General features: G+C 36.4%; 1 protein-coding gene across 2 annotated transcripts in view; it reads right to left on the bottom strand.

Annotated features, from left to right (window-relative positions):
* Positions 1-20,543, bottom strand: part of ITGB1 (integrin subunit beta 1) — a 55,098-nt gene that overhangs the window by 4,242 nt on the left and 30,313 nt on the right. The window contains exons 4-16 of one of the 2 annotated variants that reach the window (XM_043965643.1): positions 19,125-19,347; positions 17,398-17,568; positions 16,153-16,391; positions 14,240-14,395; positions 12,716-12,811; positions 12,296-12,385; positions 11,177-11,317; positions 10,888-11,087; positions 8,775-9,013; positions 8,360-8,582; positions 7,543-7,775; positions 5,739-5,905; positions 4,905-4,985 (exon numbers count right to left, since the gene is read on the bottom strand). In XM_043965643.1, coding sequence (XP_043821578.1) covers positions 4,911-4,985; positions 5,739-5,905; positions 7,543-7,775; positions 8,360-8,582; positions 8,775-9,013; positions 10,888-11,087; positions 11,177-11,317; positions 12,296-12,385; positions 12,716-12,811; positions 14,240-14,395; positions 16,153-16,391; positions 17,398-17,568; positions 19,125-19,347 — 2,253 coding nt within the window. In that variant the 3' untranslated portion in view covers positions 4,905-4,910. The remainder of the gene's footprint in view (positions 1-4,904; positions 4,986-5,738; positions 5,906-7,542; positions 7,776-8,359; positions 8,583-8,774; positions 9,014-10,887; positions 11,088-11,176; positions 11,318-12,295; positions 12,386-12,715; positions 12,812-14,239; positions 14,396-16,152; positions 16,392-17,397; positions 17,569-19,124; positions 19,348-20,543) is intronic. The other variant, XM_043965644.1, reaches the window with a different exon arrangement.

Below are 20,543 nucleotides of genomic sequence, written 5' to 3' on the forward strand. Positions count from 1 at the left end.
AAAGTAGTACTGTTGATTTTACCACAAATTTTATCAAACTAATTTGGGTAATTCATTTAAATTTGTTCTACTCTTATTCTTCCTCTTGTAAATAAGGAGAGTGGGTGGCAGCTAGGTGGTACAGTGAATAAAGCACCAGCCCTGGATTCAAGAGGACCTGAGTTTAAATCCGACCTCAGACCCTTGACACTTACTAGCTGTGTGACCCTGGGCAAGTCACTTAACCCTCACTGTCCCACCAAAAAAAAAAAAAGGAGAGTGGTTGGTTGCCTTTTCTTACAGAGATGTTGTGAAAATAAACATAATATCCCATTTTAAGCATTTTGAGATCTTTTGGATAAAAACATTACATAAACCTAAGTTATGATGATTCATTTAAAAAAAATAAGTTTCAAAGGTTGATCCCAAATAGGCAATTTGATCCCCCTTCCCATTCTGTGAAGAGGCATAGGGGCCATTGGTGCGGAATGCTGAATATACTGTCAGATTTTTTTCTAATGTAATGAGTTTACAATGATGTTCCCCCTCTTCCTCTTTTCTTTTTTTAAAAACATTGTCATAATAGATGGCTCTCTGAGACAGAAAAGGTGAGAGATACAGGAGATATTTAAATAATAAAAAATATTATTAAAATCTCTTTTAATAAAAAAGAGAAAAATATAGTTCAGCAGTATGAATATACTAGCTTTTAAAAATGGCAGACCACAAAGCAAAAAACTGATTTTGTAGGTGCTTCCAGCCCATTTATAATAATTTTATTATTGGTTATTATAGTATGTATTTACATACAAGGAATGAAAAGGAGTTTGCATTCGTGAGTTTTCCATATATTGGTCATTTGACATAATTTCTCATAAAAAAGTGAAATCTTGTTTGGATCATATTGATGGGCTCAAATGGAACAGCTTAATGGAAAACCTTACCTTATGAGAAAAATTCATTGTATAGTCAAACATTTCAGTGAGTAATTTCAAGGTAAAGCCAAATAAGCAAAAAAGGTAACATGCAAAGTTAGCGGGTCAAATTAAACTAAGAGCACATGCCTGTCCAAATGAAACCATTAGGCCTGGTTTTAATTCAAAGGAAACTAAAATAACTCAGACTAGTTTCTGTTAGGTAGAAAGGAAAGAAGAAGGGTAGGAATGGTGAGTGAGGTGTTAATATCACAAAAATTAAACCAAAGATTCTTGGCAATCTACTAAAAGATTCTCATCTTGAATGAAATATCACCTTGGTGGCTTTTTCTTTGAATAGGTAAGTGAAGGGCAGTTACATCAGCCATCTGGGTTGATTTACATTGTTTTCCTATCTAAATATAGTCTAAATACAGGTGGAATTAGTGACCTCAGCTTCCCCCAAGCCTTAGACATTTGTGTCTTGGTTAACAATGAATCTTCATACTACATGGTTCTCCTGAAGCTTCACTACTCTCTCAAAGCACTCAATGCTTCCTTGGCAGCCTGGCCCCACAAGTACAAAGTGTTTCACAATACCCTCTTCTCTTGTTTGATGTTCCCGACTAGTTTCTACTGTTGCTCCTACTGCTCGGAGAAATGACATCTAGGAATATCTTGTTACAGTAACTTGCTGAGACTTCATTAACAAATCAAGAAAACCATAGAGCTCTGAAATTTTACAGACTGAGTATTTTAAACAATTTTGTCTTAATTTGTGTATTGACTACTAAGTATTCTAAATCCAGTCCCTTCTAGCTCTAAATCTGATCTGAAGACCCTCAGAATCTAAGTTCTAGAGGAATTTGGTGATTTTCCTCGAGTGAACAATGTTGGTTAGTGATTTAGTTTTCCTAAGTCCCAGCATGATGCTTTTTTTCAAACTAACAGTCGTATGTGAGCCAGCAGGAGTCTAACAAAAGTAGTACTTTGTAAAAAGAAAATTTAAATTTATGGACTTGAAAAGAAATCTCTACTACCAAGATTAGTCATTTGAAAAATTCTAAAACTGGTTCATGAACTGAAGAAACACCTAGGAAATAATTATTTTTTACAAGGTGGTACTTTAATGTACCTGGTGAAAAATTCTTAAGAATTTATTAAATGATAATTTCTATCATTCCATAGGTAAATCAATAACTCACTATAGTACAAAATACCATCAAAGGGGGGTACAAATATGAAAACTGTTTACATGCCTCAGTGGCTGCCACATCAAATGTTTTTCTCATCTGGTTACAAGTTTTCAACAGATCTAATACTGTATGACAAAATACCTTGTCTGTCCTTGAATATAAGAGGGAGTGTGAAGTGGAAAGAACACTGGCACTGGAATAAGAGAGTCTGGGTTCAAGTCACAGCTCTACTATTTACTATTTGTGATTCCATTGGTAGATCACTTCTTCTCTGCAAGTCTTTGCTAACTGATTTGGGGGGGGGGCAGGGCAATGAGGGTTAAGTGACTTGCCCAAGGTCACACAGCCAGTAAGTGTCAAGTGTCTGAGGCCACATTTGAACTCAGGTCCTCCTGAATCCAGGGCTGGTGCTTTATCCACTGCACCACCTAGCTGCCCCCTAACTGATTTTTTTAAATAGGTTGGGGGAAAAGACAGGGAAGAGGCATGAACAATGTGCAAGGTCTGAACACCTACATCTTGGGCCAAGATACTGTATCTGAGGGATATGCTATACTTTGATTATTATATACATTAGAGCACATAACAGGGAAATCTTAGCTTCAGTAGTAACATGACAAATGTCTATCATGAAATGTCTTGTTATTGTGTGCTTAGCATATTATGTAGATACTTTGCCCATCTTCTTCCACTCCCATTCCTTTGGTTTTGTTTTAAGCACTGTCTGGCCTAAAAGAGTGACATGCTTGCTGCTTAATCAAAGGATTACAAGATTTAAAGAGGAAAAAAGTTACTGTGTAACAGTAATTTTGAAGGGACCTAAGTACTCTTTGTACTGCAGTTAGAACAAAAAGCCTTATCTTTGTTCAGCACTGTTACTTATCTTTGTTGTCCTTTCAAATAGGCAGTATCAAAAGACCCCTGAACTAGTAGCCACTAGGCTCAAGTTTTCATTTTGATTCTAGTTCTTGGGCATTTATTAACTTGGCTTTGCAACACAGCTTTTCTGTGGCCCATTTCTCCCTAAGTGGAGATAACAACTACCCCTTGACCTATCTCCCATGGTGATTATGAAGATTAAATAAGAAAACCAAACTCATTATCTTTTCCTTTCCAAAGTTCCCTGTTGTTGTCAAAGGCACCACCATTCTTCTAGGCTTAAAAATCTAGGTATCACCCTCAACTCCTCCCTCCCTCTCACTCCACACATCCAACTTTTTGCCAAGGCTGCCAATGTTACCTTCAATACTCCTCTTGCATATGTCCCCTTCTCTCCTCTGACCCTGCCTCAACTCTCATGCAATAACTTGCTGGTTGGCATTCCTGCCTATTGTACCCATTCTCCACTTCGTTGTCTGTCAAAGGAATCTTCCTATGTCGGCCAACCGTGTCACTGTTCTCTCAATAAACTCCAATGGCTTCCTGTCACATTCAAGATAAAACATAAAATCCTATGTTCTGTTTGGTATTCAGAACTCTCAATACCTCCCTCCTTCCCCTTTCCTACTTTTCTTACACGTTTATGCCCCACCATGTGACTCTGCTATCTGGTGACACTGGTTTCCTTGCTGTTCCTCACATCAAATTCTCCATCACCTGACTCTGGACATTTTCCTTGGCTGTCCCATGCCCAGAATGCTCTTCCTCCTCATCTGTTTCCTGGATAAAATCCAACCTTCTACAGGAAGTCTTTCCCAATCCTTAATTCCCTCTGTTGGTTGATTTTCAATTTATCTTGTATATATAGCTTGTTTGTACAATAATTTGCATGTTTTCTTTCTCAACAGATTGTGAGATCCTCAAGATAACTTCTATTCATGGCTTATAAAGTTAATACTGTGTAAAGCAAGCTATGGATATTCAGGAATTTTGAAATCTTACATTAAAAGCACTCTATTTGGTAAATATGCCAGCCAGATGAAAAATAAATTCACTAAAAGAGTTTTCTTTGGTCCTGCCTGCCTTTAAAGAATGTGTCAAATGAGACTCATCTCAACCATATATATACAAATACAAAGTTTTCAAATTATTATCATTAAGGTTCCTTTCCAACAAGCACTTCCAACGGAAGACTTCCAACTTGACATTTTTTAAAAAACGATGTCAAACTCAAAGAAATGTTCTATAGCTAAAAAGAGACAACACCACCTAAAAAATTCAGGCTTTCTTTCTGAATGCAGCCCTTGTTATAATGGTGGAAAGAAATTCAATGCATTTGGATTCAGAGGGCCTGGGTTAAAATCTTGACTCTTTCACCTTAATTTTTATATAATAATAATATTTAACATTCATATAGTGCTTACAATGTGCTAGGTATGGTGCTAAGTACTTTACAAATATCTCATTTGATCCTCAAAACAACTATGAAAGGTAAGTGCTATTATTGTCCCCATTTTACGGACAAGGGAATTGAGTTAAACAGAGGTTAAATGACAGCTGTTAAGTGTCTGAGGGCAGATTTGAACTCAGGCCTTCCTGACTCCAGGCCTACTGCTTTATCCACTGGCCACCTGGCTGCCCCTATCTGTAAAATAAGGGCGTAGAACTACGTGAAGCTCCCTTCTAAATTCTATGGTTTCATTTACATAAGGTAATATTATTGGCCTTTAAATTATAATTTGCAATTAGGAATAAAGGCTGTGAGAACTTTTTGGCACACACACACACCTTACAAAAAGGGCAAAAGAAAGGAAGCAGGACCATTAAAGCCACGCTGGCGAAGGCCTGAAGAGTGATGGGACGACACGCAGTGCAATGAAAGTCAGAATCAATTTCACATGCAGAGAAAAGGCAGAAATGGAGAGAAAATACGAACGGAAATTTAGAGACCAGCTTTACGTCCATAGTTTGGATTCTTGAAATTATTAATAGGACTCTTGTAAATCGGATTTTCTTGCTGAAGTGAAAAAAAGTCAATTTCTAATGATTTCAACAATAAGAAAATGAAGTGATAATCTCAAATACCACAAAAAGAAAAGTCTCTCTCTCTCTCTATACACACACACACACACAGAAGAAAGTGAGAATAAGAAAAAACAACCCTCTAACATATAATGAAATGCAAATTACATTATAACCCTCTATAACTGATGGCTGCATATTCCGCAGAGGAAGAAGGTCAAGGCAGATGTCGATTTAACCCCTTTCCCCACCCAATGCTCTGAATGCAGGCCTGAAAGACCAGATAGCCACTTTCCTCCTAGACCTTCAAATATATAAGCATCTTCCTGAACATAAATAAGTAATTTTTCCATATGGTCTGCATCAAAACCCAATTTTGTTTATTCCTCCCCCTAGAAAAGATAGATCTCTGAGAATACTACTCAACACACATTCATCCCTCTTAATTTTAATGTACTCAATGCTAGGCATTTTCAAAAAAAGGTATTATTACATAGTACAATATAAGATAACTTAGAAATCAAATGCATACTTGGTCAATAAAAATCAGAAGACATACTTTCATTGTTTATTATAATACAATGTATTCTTTGGTCACTTCTAAATATAAATTGTCCTTAAAGTTCTGGATTTTTTTAAAAGGAATAAAATACATATTTAAAACACCAAAATATGTAAAGTACAATTTTAGAGATATTAAGATTCCATTTATGAATAGCACTGTTTTCTGATTTGTTTTTCAACTCACCGTGTCCCATTTTGCATTCATTTTCTCCTTTTCAAATTTAGCAAATTCTCTTCTGTCATGAATGATCATCAGCAACTTCCAAATCAGCAATAACGCAAGGCCAATGAGCACGATTCCTGCAACCACCCCAGCTACAATTGGGATGATGTCCGGGCCAGTGGGGCACTCTGCAAGGTGAGAACAGGCCAGATTAAAAAGGCAGTGATATTATGCTGACATGAAAATACAATGAAAAATCTTTACAGAAAGAGACGCATCACTAATAGAAACTCCTCCGACAGACTCATCCTTCTTAATTTTAATTGTTCTATTGGGCTAAGAAAATGTAGGAAATTGCACACTATGGCAAAATTTTCAGTAGTGTTTGATTGCTAAATGAATCCCTTGTCTGAATTTTAATCTCTTTCTTAGGATGAGAATTTGTAACAATGGGGTTGAAACATTCAAGTGGTTGAATAGGAGAGTTTTCCTCTGTATCTAATAATAAGATTTATCTAATTTATCTAATAATATTTATCCCCCTTCTCCCAGTCCCCAGCCCATATCTGAGCATGCATACTTAGCAATATAGTATGGACAGAAAGGTAGAATGAGACCAGTCTAATCAATGCTGGTGCCAGGGCACACTAACAATGGCGCCTTCCTGTTTGGGGCATGGAAGGGAGTGGGGCTTTTCCACACATGGAATGGAGACGAGTTAAGAATGTTAAAAATTGCCTTTTCCCCAAGATGGCGCCGAAGGAAGTGGTTGTTCCCCCCAAGACGGAAGCCAAGGCCAAGAAGACAGCACAGCCACAAAAAGAAGAAGATCCGAACATCTCTCACCTTCCGGCAACCCAAGACTCTAAGGCTCTGAAGGCAGCCCAAATACCCTCAGAAAAGTGCCCCGAGGAGAAACAAGCTTGCCCACTGTGCCAACATTAAGTTTCCCTTGACCACTGAGTCTGCTCTGAAGAGACAGAGGATGCCACCACCCTCGTCTTCACTGTGGATGTCAAGGCCAACAAGCATCAGATGAAGCGAGCTGTAAAGAAGCTTTATGACATCGATGTGGCCAAGGTCAACACACTGATCTGGCCAATGGAGAGAAGAAGGCCTGTGTCCGACTGGCTCTAGTCTATGATGCTTTGGATGTTGCCAACAAAATTGGAATCATCTAAACTGTGTCCAGGGCAGGTAGGTTGTGCAGTGGATAAAGCACTGGCCCTGAATTCAGGAGGACCTCCATTCCAATGTGACCTCAGGCACTTGACGCTTACTAGCCCGCAAAAAAAATTATTAAATAAACTCCAGCATACTACTCTCAAAAAAAAAATGTTAAAAATCATTCATAATGGTCCTTCATAACATATTTGCAACATAATGCATAGGGTTTTCTTTCTGATAAGTCAGGGTCAAATTTTGGTCTAAATATATTTTATGTAAGATTTCCTTTTCCTATTTAAGCTGTCATAATAAGTTTTGTTATTTTGTAAATCAAGTACAATTTCTTTCTTTTTTTTTTTTTTGGTGGGGCAGTGAGGGTTAAGTGACTTGCCCAGGGTCACATAGCTAGTAAGTGTCAAGATTTGAACTCAATGTTAGATTTGAACTCAGGTCCTCCTGAATACAGGGCTGGTGCTTTATCCACTGCACCACCTAGCTGCCCTACAATTTATTTCTAACTGTACATTGTTCAAAAAATTCTTACAAATCCCCTTCAAGCTAGGTTTTGGGAATCTTTTCTGAATACTGAGAAATATGATGAAGGACAAATATGATGAAAGGCAATGAAGAAGACCTTCTGAAACCATGGAATTCATACCTGGTGTCTCCACCACATGAACAACAACATCACTGTTTCCACTAACTGAATATGTAAAATAGAACCAGCAGTCATCAACATCCTTCTCCTTACAGTGGGACAGGGCCTCCCGCTGGCCAGGCTGGGGTAAGTCTTCTCGACTTTTTACTTTGGTAATGTTGAAGTCTGGACAAACTTCTGCACATGTGTCTTTTTTTTCTCCTTTATCAAAAGCTCTGCACTGAACACATTCTCTGTGGAGACAAATTTGTAATATTTTAAATATGTTTGAAATAATTTCCCAAACATGTAAAACTATAATAATTAATTTAAAATTTCTGAATTTTAAAAATAGTAGCTTAATCTGAAAAGGAGCATTAAAAGAGGTAGGCACTACAACATCCAGAGGTAGGTTCCTTGACCAGCAAAGTAACATTTGTCTAGAAGGAAGCCAATGATGCAAACTTTTAAAAGGGGATCATGGGTTACATGGCTGCCAGACTGTTGGCAGACATGATCACCTAGCTCAATCTGAAAAGTTAGTTTTCAGCTTATGAGTATAAGTAAAAAGAGTTAAATTCAGTTTAAATAGCTGTATTGATTGAATGGGAAAAGGAATCAAAATGCTAACATTGTTATTCTGTTACTTTACATGTAAATTAGAGGGAAATAATTTAAGAAGAATACTTTAGATAAACATTCTAGATTGGTCTTCTACAGGATCTAACATTTAGTCACACTTAGAACTGTATACCTTTTATTCCAAGTGATAAGAATGAGGCCGGCTTAGCGTGTGATAGAATCCATGGAGAGCTAACAGTTATTAAGAAACACTCACTTGTGCTCAGCACAGACACCAAGGCAAGTCTGACACATTTCACAAGTTGCCCCTTGGAATTTAGAATCGGTGCATTTACAGGAGCCACATATGCATTCTCCTCGGCCATTGCAGATCTGCCCATTTGATGCCATACATGAAGTTGTATCCAAAGAGCAATCACAGGCACTGCCAGTGTAATTGGGGTTACACTCACACACTCGACACTTGCAAACACCATTTCCTGAAATTCAAAATTTGATATTTCACATTATAATATCACATTTTCATAGGCACTTTAAAAATCTCTATCCATGCCTCCTTATAGAGGAAATCAGCCAGTAAGTTATTCACCAATGCAGAAAGCTACATTTATTCTGAAGAACCTACCACTTCTTCACCAAGTATACAGTACAATTTCAAAACTCATTCTTACCTCCACAAATTAATCCGTTGGATCTATCACAGTTGAAATTGTCACATTCACAGAATTTGCCAGAATAAATTTCATTTGTATTATCCCTCTTCCTACAAACACACTGTCCACAGACACATTCTCCATTGTTGCTGCAAATTTCAGAACTATTTTCTTTCCTGCAGTAAGCATCCATGTCTTCACTATTTACTTCATCTGTACTACATTCACAATGTCTACCAACACGTCCCTCGTTGCACCTAAATGAAGAGCAATAATCAATGATTAAATACTATTAAACAAAAAAATTCTTTAAAAAAAGTATTAAAAATGAGTTATGTAGAAGTCCTGATGATAATGGAAATTATAGTGGTGGGAAATAACACTAACAGTAACTTTGGATAACAAAGATCCTCTCTTTTTTAGACCTGTCTTATAAACACAGGTCTTTACTCTTGGTCCTGAAGGAAACCAAATTTAGAATGTATCAGCATTTTAAACTCAGACAGAAAACAAAATCAAACAATATATATTTTCAGACCACCAAAGCTCAAAACCACTGGAAGTTTTGATCATAATGCAGTGGTAAATATGAAAAGGAAAAAGGAAATTTCCTAAGTAAGACAATTTTATGTTTAAGTGACTGCCTGCTATAAATAAGTAATATTATAATAAATAATAAATTTCTAATACCTATAGGTCACTGGAAACAAGATACCTTATTTCTGAAAATTTAAAGTGCATTTATAACATATTCAAGATTATAAAAGATAGTATAGATTGTAAAAGAGCAATTTTTTTCTTTCTATTTTTCAGCTTACATTTGTAGTTTAGAACAAAACTGATGTCCTTCCCACACACTGTGATCTAGGCAAACAAGCCTTTCTCTTCCTTACAGACCACACTCCATCTCTATCCCATGCCTTTGTACTGAAGGCTCCCTATGCCTGTGATGCTCCCCCCACCGCCCCAGTCTTCCTTCAAGAGTAGCTAAAGCGGGGGCAGCTAGGTGGCGCAGTGGATAAAGCACCGGCCCTGAATTCAGGAGTACCTGAGTTCAAATCTGGCCTCAGACACTTGACACTTCCTAGCTGTGTGACCCTGGGCAAGTCACATAACCCCCATAGCCCTACCAAAAAAAAAAAAAAAAGAGTAGCTAAAGCATCACCATCTACATGAAGCTTTTTCTCATCCTTCTCACAGCTAGTGGTGCCCTTCCCCCACAATTACTCTGTATTCTCTTTATTTTCTTTTCTATGTGCTTGTTGTTTTCCCCAATAGAATGTATAAGATCTTTATGAGTGACGATTATTTCACCTAATTTCACCTAATACAATGTCTGGCATCTATTAGGTACTTAATAAATGCTTGATGATTTACTGATGCTTCCAATGTCTTATATTTTAAAGATAAAGACTGATTTCAGTGTATGTTCATTTTCCTAAGAGTTTTACCTTTTTAATTTGAGAAACATCTAATAAGTTTGAAAATGAAATTAAAAAGAAAATTATTGCCTCCTTTTCATTAGTATAAGTATATACATATATATTTGGCTTAAAAAAATAAACTTACTATTTTATGAGAGAAAATACTAATTTCTACCCCAAAATAAATCTTCAGCTTCTCCCCATAGCCTTTTGTTTTGAATGAAATGCAATTTTTCAAAAAGCTGGAAAAGATATAAAAACTATAACACAGAGTTTTATTGTTTAATTGGTTTATCTGTAGCAGTATTTTTTCCTTGCCAATTAAAGTATTTATTGTCACTGAGGGGTTTTCTTTATGTTTTCTGGAAATAGGCAGAGGGCTATTAAAGCTTTATAAGTAATAATTCAGAGGCAGCTAGGTGGTGCAGTGGATAAAGCACCGGCCCTGGATTCAGGAGGACCTGAGTTCAAATCCGGCCTCAGACACTTGACAAGTACTAGCTGTGTGACCTTGGGCAAGTCACTTAACCCCAATTGCCTCACCAAAAAAAAAAAAAAAGTAATAATTCAACAAGCAAATTCAGTTCAACAAGCACTTATTAAGTACTGATTATATGCAAAGTACCAGAGATACAAAGACAAAAATGAGAAATATCCTCCTTTCAAGAAACATGTATACCCCACCCCGTGATCAGGCCTCTGCTTACCGGCAGGCACCACATTCAAATGTTCCATTTCCCTCATGACACTCTGGACTATTTGGAAGGCCTTCACTCTGGCACTCACATTCACAGATAAACTGGAGCATAATCTCTACTTCTTCGGTGAAACCTAGAGGCTTAATTTTGATGGTTTCTGTGTCCTTCTTAGGGCATTTGTTGGAGGTGATGCTAATCTCGAACTGAACCTATAAGGTAAGGAATAAATAGCTACATCACTGCTGTCTGCCTTATCCCCTACCCAATACCCGACTTTAAGTGAGTGATTCTCACCTACCTCATCACCAATGGAAATATTAGAACATTTTCTTCCATTTTCTCCAGTGCCATTCACTCCATTCTTGCAGTAAGATTTATAATTTATTGTTACTCCTTCTGGCAATTTGCTGTTTTCCAAAATGACTTCTGAAGATAGAGACTAAAATAAAGATGAATTTTAGCCAAAAAATAAATTCTAATCTATAAGTGAAAAAATCTAAATCTATTCAATTTATTGGACTTTGGTTCACAAAAATAATCCTCTTTCATAAGTTATTTCAACATCCAACTGAATGGGATTCCTTGAAAGAGTATAATTTCTATTTTATTGTTGTTTTCTGTCAATGATTATGAATTAATTAACAAGTATTTGTAAAGGAACCATGTTTATTATGTCCTTGAGAACATGGTGAGCTAGAATGTAAACAGAACCATAAAAGGAGAAAATTATTTTTCTTCCATTTTTGAAGCAACCCTCTTCCAAAGGCAAAATCTAAAGGTACAGGTGAGACATAAACAATGATTCTTTGAAACAGGGAGCTCTGTCCTCTGTAAATAGCAAAGGAAAACTGGACAAAGATCCCTTCCATGGTCTCCTTTCAATGGAGTCAGGAAGTGAATTTTGTCTCAAGCTGAAGGCAAGCATCCTCTGAAACAAAGCTTGAACATGAATGAAAGTTGTATTTTCTAGTATCTGGGTAACAGCAACAAGACCAATCTTTAAATATTCAGTTTTGGGGCAGCTAGCTGGCGCAGTGGATAGAGCACTGGCCCCAGATTCAGGAGTACCTGAGTTCAAATCCGGCCTCAGACACTTAATACTTACTAGCTGTGTGACCCTGGGCAAGTCACTTAACCCCAATTGCCTCACCAAAAAAAAAAAAAAACGAAAGAAAAAAAATATTCAGTTTTATTTTTTCCTAGGGATGACTCGAAAGAAGACATTTTTGTCCATTTTTTTTGCTAGTTAGGCTAAGGAAATACTGATGAAGCCCAGGAGATTATAATTTTTTTTCAGCTTCTCAATTTTCCACAGTCTATAGACTTGCTAAGTTATACACAGGAGATGAGTGAAAATTCTTTTTTGAAATGACATACTGTAAATGGGTATGAAGACAAATTAATTTCAATTACTTACATTGTATGCATCAATGATCAACTGAATTACATTGCTGGAATTTGCAGACAATGTTCCTACCGCTGACTTGGGGATCAAATTCTTCAGTTCCTTTACAAAGAGAATGTAAAATATGAAACACATGTAAAGCATAAACACATTGTACTAAAAATATATAACACCTGTTTTGAATACATACTAAATTTTGGAATACTACATGCCAGGGTGAATTCATTAGATGAATAGCCTAAATATTTGGGAGCCAGATATAAAGAATTTTTAAAAAGATGATTAATATAACTTGCAACTTTACCCAGTCTGCCTTAAGAGTACTTTCCTACAATTTACACGTCTTTTTGCTTTTTCATTCAAAAATAAACATCTATGCATGTATACCTTGTTTTAACTTATATAAAGTAAAGATAACCACTCTATATTTACCTTGTAAACAGCTTGAAATTCTTCTGTAACTGCAAAAATTGTCTGAATGTTATTTTCACTGAGTTTTTGGACAAGGTGAGCGATAGAAGGATAATCCTAGAAAATAAAGGATCAGTATTTGGTTAATATGTAAGTATAATCTAATGATCCATACTGGTTTTCCAATAATTTTTGAAACTTAGAAATTATTGGTATGATAAAGCTTATCGGCTCAATGTAGGTTATTGTAAAAAATTCTCTAATATGCATTCCAAAGAATCAGAAATATAACGTGCTAGTGAAGATTAGATGATCTCTTAGGATCCTGCCCAACTCAAATATACCATGAATGTCATGGGCACTCTAACATTCATAGCCTTTGTATCAGTTTGCACTGGGTGAGACAGAACCTTTCCACTAAACTCCTGCTCCGAAGCTTCTCAAAGGCTAAATGTCAATGGAGTAAAAGCCCCAGCTGGTCCCATACTTAGTCAGAAGGGTTTCGAGATCTGATCTGGCAACCAATTGTGTGCCTCTCATTCCAAGACTGACCCACATGAGTACAGAGAATGATAGCAGTACAAAGTAGGCCGCCAGGTGGTTTGGCCACAGTATATTATGAAGCTATCTACTAAAATACAGAGTAGTTGTGATATATGTCAATGAAAGGAGTAGCCCTAACCAAAGCAAAATAACAGATCTTCTGAAATACTGATAAAGAATGACAATTACAGCATTCCTTTGATTCTTCAGAACCATTTTCTCAATCAATGGAAGGCTTTGGGGAGTATGAACCATTAATTTCAGAGAAACTATCTAAAAAAATGAATGGCTATATGATGGACCAATGCTTAGGGCCTCTCATTTCACATGACTATATCACAAAAACAAATATCTTTTAAAAAGCCGCTCCACATCCATGAAAAGTTAATAATAAAGAAGCTATGAAGTTTTCTAAACTTCAAAGTAACAAATAATTTGCAATATGCAGGAACAAGGAGAAGCACATGAAAACACAAACGGTCCACTAAAAATATGGACAAAAACTTCACCTCTTAAAGGTGACTCAAAGATTAAGAGAAAATCAGAGGAAACATAAAACAGACAAAATACTCTGTTTTCTTAAGCTATGAGTCTTAAACAGTAGTTAGCAACATTCAGAGTGAGGAGGTGAGAGTATAATATGAATTCATGTTACAGTTAAACATACTATCCAAAATAATTAGCAAGTTCTGGACTGAGATAAAAAAGGAAAAGCAAAATTCTTTCTATTATACTCCACATGACAGTAGTCTACAAGTGAATAAATGAAAGTGGAGAAGGAGTAGCAAGCATCTTCTTTAATTAAGCTCAGCATGACTGTCTGGGCGGAAGTGGATATAAAGCCACATGTTTAAAAACAGTAATACTAGCTTTCCTGAGTACCTACCAAAATAATAAAACCCCAAACCCCCAAACCCCCCACAACTTAGTTGCCCACAATACTTGCAAACACTCTTTAATAGAATGTCAACAAATCTAATAGATAAGGAATTTAGTACTCACATAATAATGGCTCATTGTGTACACATTATTTTCTAGGTGACATCGTCCATCATTTGGTAAAACAATTCCACCGAGTTTACCATCTCCAGCAAAGTGAAACCCAGCATCAGTAGAAAAAACCAATAGTCGTGTAACATTTCTCCAGCCAATTAATGACTTAGAAAGAAAAAAGGCATGTTAAAGATAAAACGAAAAATAACCCAATATACTAAACTTTCAGTTCTTTTAGTTTCTTTTCCAATTCTATGGTACTCTTTCCCCATCATTTCTGGGTGCCTTTCCTATCCTCTTATATCTAAAAGATGATCAAAAAAAAGTCTAACACCATCAAAAAGGAATGCCCTCTTTAACCCCAGGACCTAACTCTGTACAATTTTCTTTATCTCTGATTGTGAACTATCCTTTAAGGTTCATCAGGCCTTATGCCTCCCTCATATTCTGTCCTCAAACTATAATTCACATTTCTTCCTCTACCTAAACTGTCACTCTTTTCTTTAGAGCTTATAATTCAAAACCTACATTTTCTAGGAATTTTTTTTTCGATGCATCCTATTTATGTTCTAACCTACTAGAATAATTACTGATTCAGGACTTCTTCATAGGGTTAATTATTCCATTCATATATTTTTCCTGATCTGCTGAATAAATCTATCTCAGCTTATTTCCTAATTAGAAAATCAGAGTATGAATTCCTTAAAGGGGAAGACTGTTCCCATTTAGGGAGTCTTTAACTCTCCTATGTCTGAGGGAAGTTGACAATAGACAGCACTGTTCTTTGGGAAGGAAATAAGAGATATAAGTGCAGTCACCACTATGGATTAAGGAATTGATTCAATAATTTCTGAGGTTCCTCACAACTTTTAAGACATAAATGCACTCCCATTTTAGTTTTGTAGCCATAGTATTTCTGCATTTATCACCCTAAATGAGACTAACAGTAAAGAGTCCCCCTGGGAAGTACAAAGATTTATGAATGGGGTCACGAGGAATGGAACCATATCTTAATGAACACTTTAGCTGACTGAGAGCAGGAAGGGATACATACTAGGCTTCTAGAAGAGGTAGTATAGAAGGTGGGAATGGAGAACAAAGGGAAGAAAAGTGGAATGTATTAAAGGCAAAATTCATCAATTTCAAAATTTTGCCTATGGTCAACTCTAACGCTGTTGCTAGTCCCTTGCCCAACATAGACCCCAAGTGATGAATGTAATGTAGTGCCCTTGTGGACATCTATAAGTAAATGCTAACTGAAAAAATTAATCTTCTGGGATAAATTATAACCATTTAAAATATAAACCATCCAGAGTTTTACATTACTAAATACACTAACAGGTACACACATAACATATAAAAAGATTAAAATTAGATTTTATTGATTTACTAACATATTAGGTATGAAATGTTATTTTGTACCATCATTCCTTCTTATAGTACACACACACACACACACACACACACACACACACATATGCACGCACAAATACAAATTAATCTTAGGGATTGTCCCAAAGCTTTTGTTCTTCCAAAGCTCCTTTGATACCACAAAGCCAGAAAAGAAGGAGCACCACAATATCAGAACGCCTGGGCCAACTATTTTTTTAAAAATGGAAGAGGGGGGAGAGGACATGAGCCCAAGAATCAGAATTCTTGGCTGGTTTCCTCTATTGTTTCAAAATTACTGAAAAACAGATTTTTGAAACGCTATGTACTGAGGACTTCAAACTTTTTCCTCTCATAAGCATAATTATAATAATAATTATAATTCTTACTATAATAATGCTTTTCTGACTTAGTATCTATATGGTATTAAACTATACAATTCTGGAAGGCTAAAGTATGATATGGGTATATGTTTATTATTTCTGCTGACTGATAATGGGATAATAACCAACTGTAAAGAATTAACTACTTACTCCACAAACTGCAACCTGCATGATTGCATCAAATCCCCCTTCTGGAGAATCCAAATTGCCAGAAATGTGCTGTTTTCCTACAAGCTCATTAAACACTTCCCCTTTATCTGTGAGATTGAGCACATTTTTGTAGCTAAAGGGACTGGTACAATTCTGGTCGCCGGTGCAAGGGTTCCTGAGTTTAGCTGGTGTTGTACTAATATACGGCATCACAGTTTTCTCCACAAAGGATCCGAATCCTATTGAAAAATGATAATTTGTGGGTTTAAAACTTTCTATTACCAGCAATAACTTTTTAAAAATTAAAGTCAGCATTTCTATGCCATAATAAAAAAAACAAAACCCCAACACCTTTGTTTTCCTAGTGTACTGACTGTGAAATATGTTTCTGCACTAAAATTATAATATGGGTATGTGTGATGTTCTGAGTCTAAACACTTTGAAAAGACAACTCAAGAAAACCAGGAAAAATCTTTATCTTCTCATCACAAAGAGCTTTAGTTTAGCTCTTGTGTGTATCAATAATGCTTGGTATACGAAGCAAGAAATGGATAGCTAGTTCCAAATTTTCTCAGCTTAGCCCCACTCCCATACCCACTTCTTCAGATTTTTAAGCAGGACAAATTTTTTGAAAGAATAGCATTTCCTCAATAAATAAATTTTTTTTTAAAAGAGAGAGCCAGAGCGAGAGAGAGAGTACACATTAGTCTTTTGAAACAGCCATTGTGAGATTTCTAAAAGATATATGTCAATTTCAAGATATGGTGCACCAGTAGTATGTACAAGGAGGTAAGGATCTAAGGAAGACATGAAATGAGTTGTAAATGTGTTGTGGAAAATATGGACAAATCCAAAATGAGATTTCTGTGAAATGGAAGACTGGGTCTGAAATGAGTTTGGCGTCTGGTAGGTAAGAATTCTGAGCATGATGGTAAAGTGGATTTTGGTCTTGGGGAAAGAAAACATCTATTTGCTCATTTTTAAGATTTTGTACAGGGCAGCTAGGGGGCACAGTGGATAAAGCACCAGCCCTGGATTCAGGAGGACCTCAGTTCAAATCCAGCCTCAGACACTTGACACCTACTAGCTGTGTGACCCTGGGCAAGTCAATTAACCCTCATTGCCCTGCCCCCCCCCCCAAAAAAAAAGAATAGGGAAGATTTTGTAGCTGTGCTATGAAAAGCATTTTTTCTATGTGGTGGAATTAAAATCAAATTGTTTGTTTCTTTTTCCCAACACTCTTACCAATGCGGAAATCAGAAGTGATTCTCTTCATTTCATACATCAGATCTGTTCCAAGACTCTTCACATTCTCCAAGTCATCTTTCATGGAGTAAGAGAGATCCATAAGATAATAGAGGTCAATAGGATAATCTTCAGCTCTCTTGAACTTCAATGCAAATGTCTGTGGTTCTCCTAATAAGACAAATGTTGGAAAAAGAAATCAAATTAACTTACTAGAAACCCAAAGTATAACAACAAGAAAAAGAAAAATAATTTGATCAACATTACATTCACTTCATATCTAATATATTACTATATCTACTGTGGTAAAAAAAACAGAAGTTTTAGCTGAATCATTTGAGAGTTGAGCGCATGCTACTGAAGTGGCTTTTGAAGGACTGCCCTTTTGGGGAGAAGACTGCGACAAAGGGTCGTGTGCCTGCTGCTGCTTGGAGAGCTGGCCAAGCACGCTGTATCTGAGGGCACCAACTTCTGGGACGCCAGTTTAAAAACTGAGGGAGGAATGGAAGTGGGCTCTCTCTATTTTTAAACTTAGCTGTGGCAGGGCGCACAAGTGCTGGTTCTCGGCCTGACAGGCAGTTTGGGATTCGGTGAGTTTTATAAAGGAAAATAGACTAAGCTTAGATCTAAGATTATTCATTTGTATTTCTACTTTCCTATTTCCCTAATTGGCATCACCTTTTGTTTGTCTAATTAATTCCCAAGCAATAAAAACTAATCCCTCACTGATTAAAGCTCAGAGGCTTCTTTTCTTAATGGTCTGGGAGATATATATATATATAAGGGAAAAGTTAAAAGGGGGAGTTTAATGCTCATATATCAAATTTTAAATCTCACACTACTGAAAGTTTATGGTTTTAATACTGTCACTGACTGACTAATACAGATATTTAAATAGGATTACAACAAAATAATAGATGCCAAGTATTAGCTCTACTTCATTTTATTTCCTAAAAATGTCCCTATTATCTTGCCATCAGATTTTACATAGTGACACATTGTTTAGAAAACACATCTTAAGATAATGACTGTGACAGGACAGTTAGTACTTAGTAACCACAAGCTCCCTGAGGGAAAACGCATTCATTCCTTTTATACCTTTCCTGTAATGTCTATATACTGCCCTATCTACAGAGTTGGACACCTCACTGTGGTATGAAGATAGCCCAAGGTTTTTAGTTTGTTTGTTTGTTTTGGGGGGAGGGGGGAGTTTTATCAGCAGAACACAAGCTCTGATAAGTCCAGTAAACTAATTTAGTGAATGACAACATTTTTTTGTCACAGTAGGTGACTAGGTGGCGCAGTGGATAAAGCACCGGCCCTGGATTCAGGAGGACCTGAGTTCAAATCCAGCCTCAGACACTTGAAACTTACTAGCTGTGCGACCCTGAGCAAGTCACTTAACCCTCACTGCCCCACAAAAAAAAAAAAAAAAAAAAAAAAAAAAGGGCATGGTGGTAGGGCTGTATCTAAAGGAGAGGTGATCTATTTCACTGGAGCATGAGCACTAGCACTACTGATAAAATAGAATTCTTCTGAAGTATTAAATTAAGGAGCTACTGATATCTCTTTACTGAATCTGCTAAAAATGATTTACTTCCTAAAATTCAATATGTTCTTTGTAAGTGAATGCCAAGTCACTTTATAAAAATCAGTACTCAACAGCACCTGTGAAATTGGGACTACAATGAGAATCTTAATGACATTGGAATTAAAGACTCACGTACCTGAGCGTAACTTCAAGATTAGCTGCTGTGGTTGGATCTGGGTAATATCTTCAGGCTGGAGTTTTTCTGCTGTACCTTTACTGCGATTTGTCACATTTTTATTTTTCCGGATAGTTTTGTCGCCTCTAGGATTTTCTATGTCCTGTGGACGGCAGCCTTTCTTTTCTAATGCTTCTAAATCATCACACCGGGCAGAAGTAGGCATTCCTTCTTGTAAAAATGACTAAATCATATACAAATACATAAGAAATTATGATAAAATAACAAGCTGCAAAATTGTTCATTACACAAAATATTCAACACTTTATAGGTATTTACTTAATTCTCTGGTTTTCAAACAAGTTTCCCCTCCCCAGATATAAGTACTTGTACTTTAAAGTAGAGAAAATAACTTGAATGAAAATGAAAAATTCAGAAAACCTTGAGAAATCTTAGGTGAACCAAAAAGAAGTTAAATAAGCAGAACCAAGAGAATATACTTGTGCAACAACAATAATTTTTTTTTTAAAAAGCAACAGGAAAAGACATCAGAACTCAGGCCAATGCACTGAGCAATCTTGGCTCCAGAAGACTGATGAAGAGACCTACCCTCCTCTCAGCAGAGAAACAATTAACAGAGGTGTTAAATGAGGCACATAATGTCAGACAGACATAAAAAAATATCTAATTTGGTAGGTGGGACTGGGAAATGACAGCACTATTTTAAAAAATCATTAAAACCTTTTTTTCCTTAAAAAAAGGGAAAATGACTGTAGTCATTCCATAGGAAATAGGAATTAAAGAATATTATTCCAAAGGCTGGCTCATGTTTTAACAATCCTATCCCCATTCTCTATTTTCTAGAAATATAGACCCTAGAGAAATTTTAGATTCATTGTTTCCTAATACCTGAAAATTCAATGGGCCAGCTAGGTGGCACAACAGAAAGAATTCTGGGCCTGTAGTCAAGAAGACTTGATTTTGGTTCTGGCCTCTGACATTTACTAGCTGTATGACTCTGGACAAATCAACCTGTTTGCCTCAGTTTCCTCAACTATAAAAGGGGGATAATAGCACCTTATTTATCAGGGGTTTTGAGGGGATCAAATGAGACTAAGTATAAAGCACTTAGCACAGTGCTTGGCACATAGTAAGCTATATAAATGTTAGCTTTGATTATCATTATCCTCATCCCATTAAGAATATTTGTTAAATATCCATAAAATATATCATATTGCATAAGGTTCAGTGAGGCCAAGATATCACAGAAAACAGGAAAGGCAAAATAGATTAGCCTTCACAAGCTTGTTTGTGGGAGAGGCAGAACCTGAATATAAATAGCACTTGACAGAAGAGATGGTTTAAGAATATCCACATAATTAAAAAAACAGAAGGTCAGCTAAACCAAACCTCCACTCTTCTAGGCATTATAATACTAAA

Source organism: Dromiciops gliroides, chromosome 5, assembly GCF_019393635.1.
Source record: "Dromiciops gliroides isolate mDroGli1 chromosome 5, mDroGli1.pri, whole genome shotgun sequence".
Classification (NCBI taxonomy): Eukaryota; Metazoa; Chordata; class Mammalia; order Microbiotheria; family Microbiotheriidae; genus Dromiciops; species Dromiciops gliroides.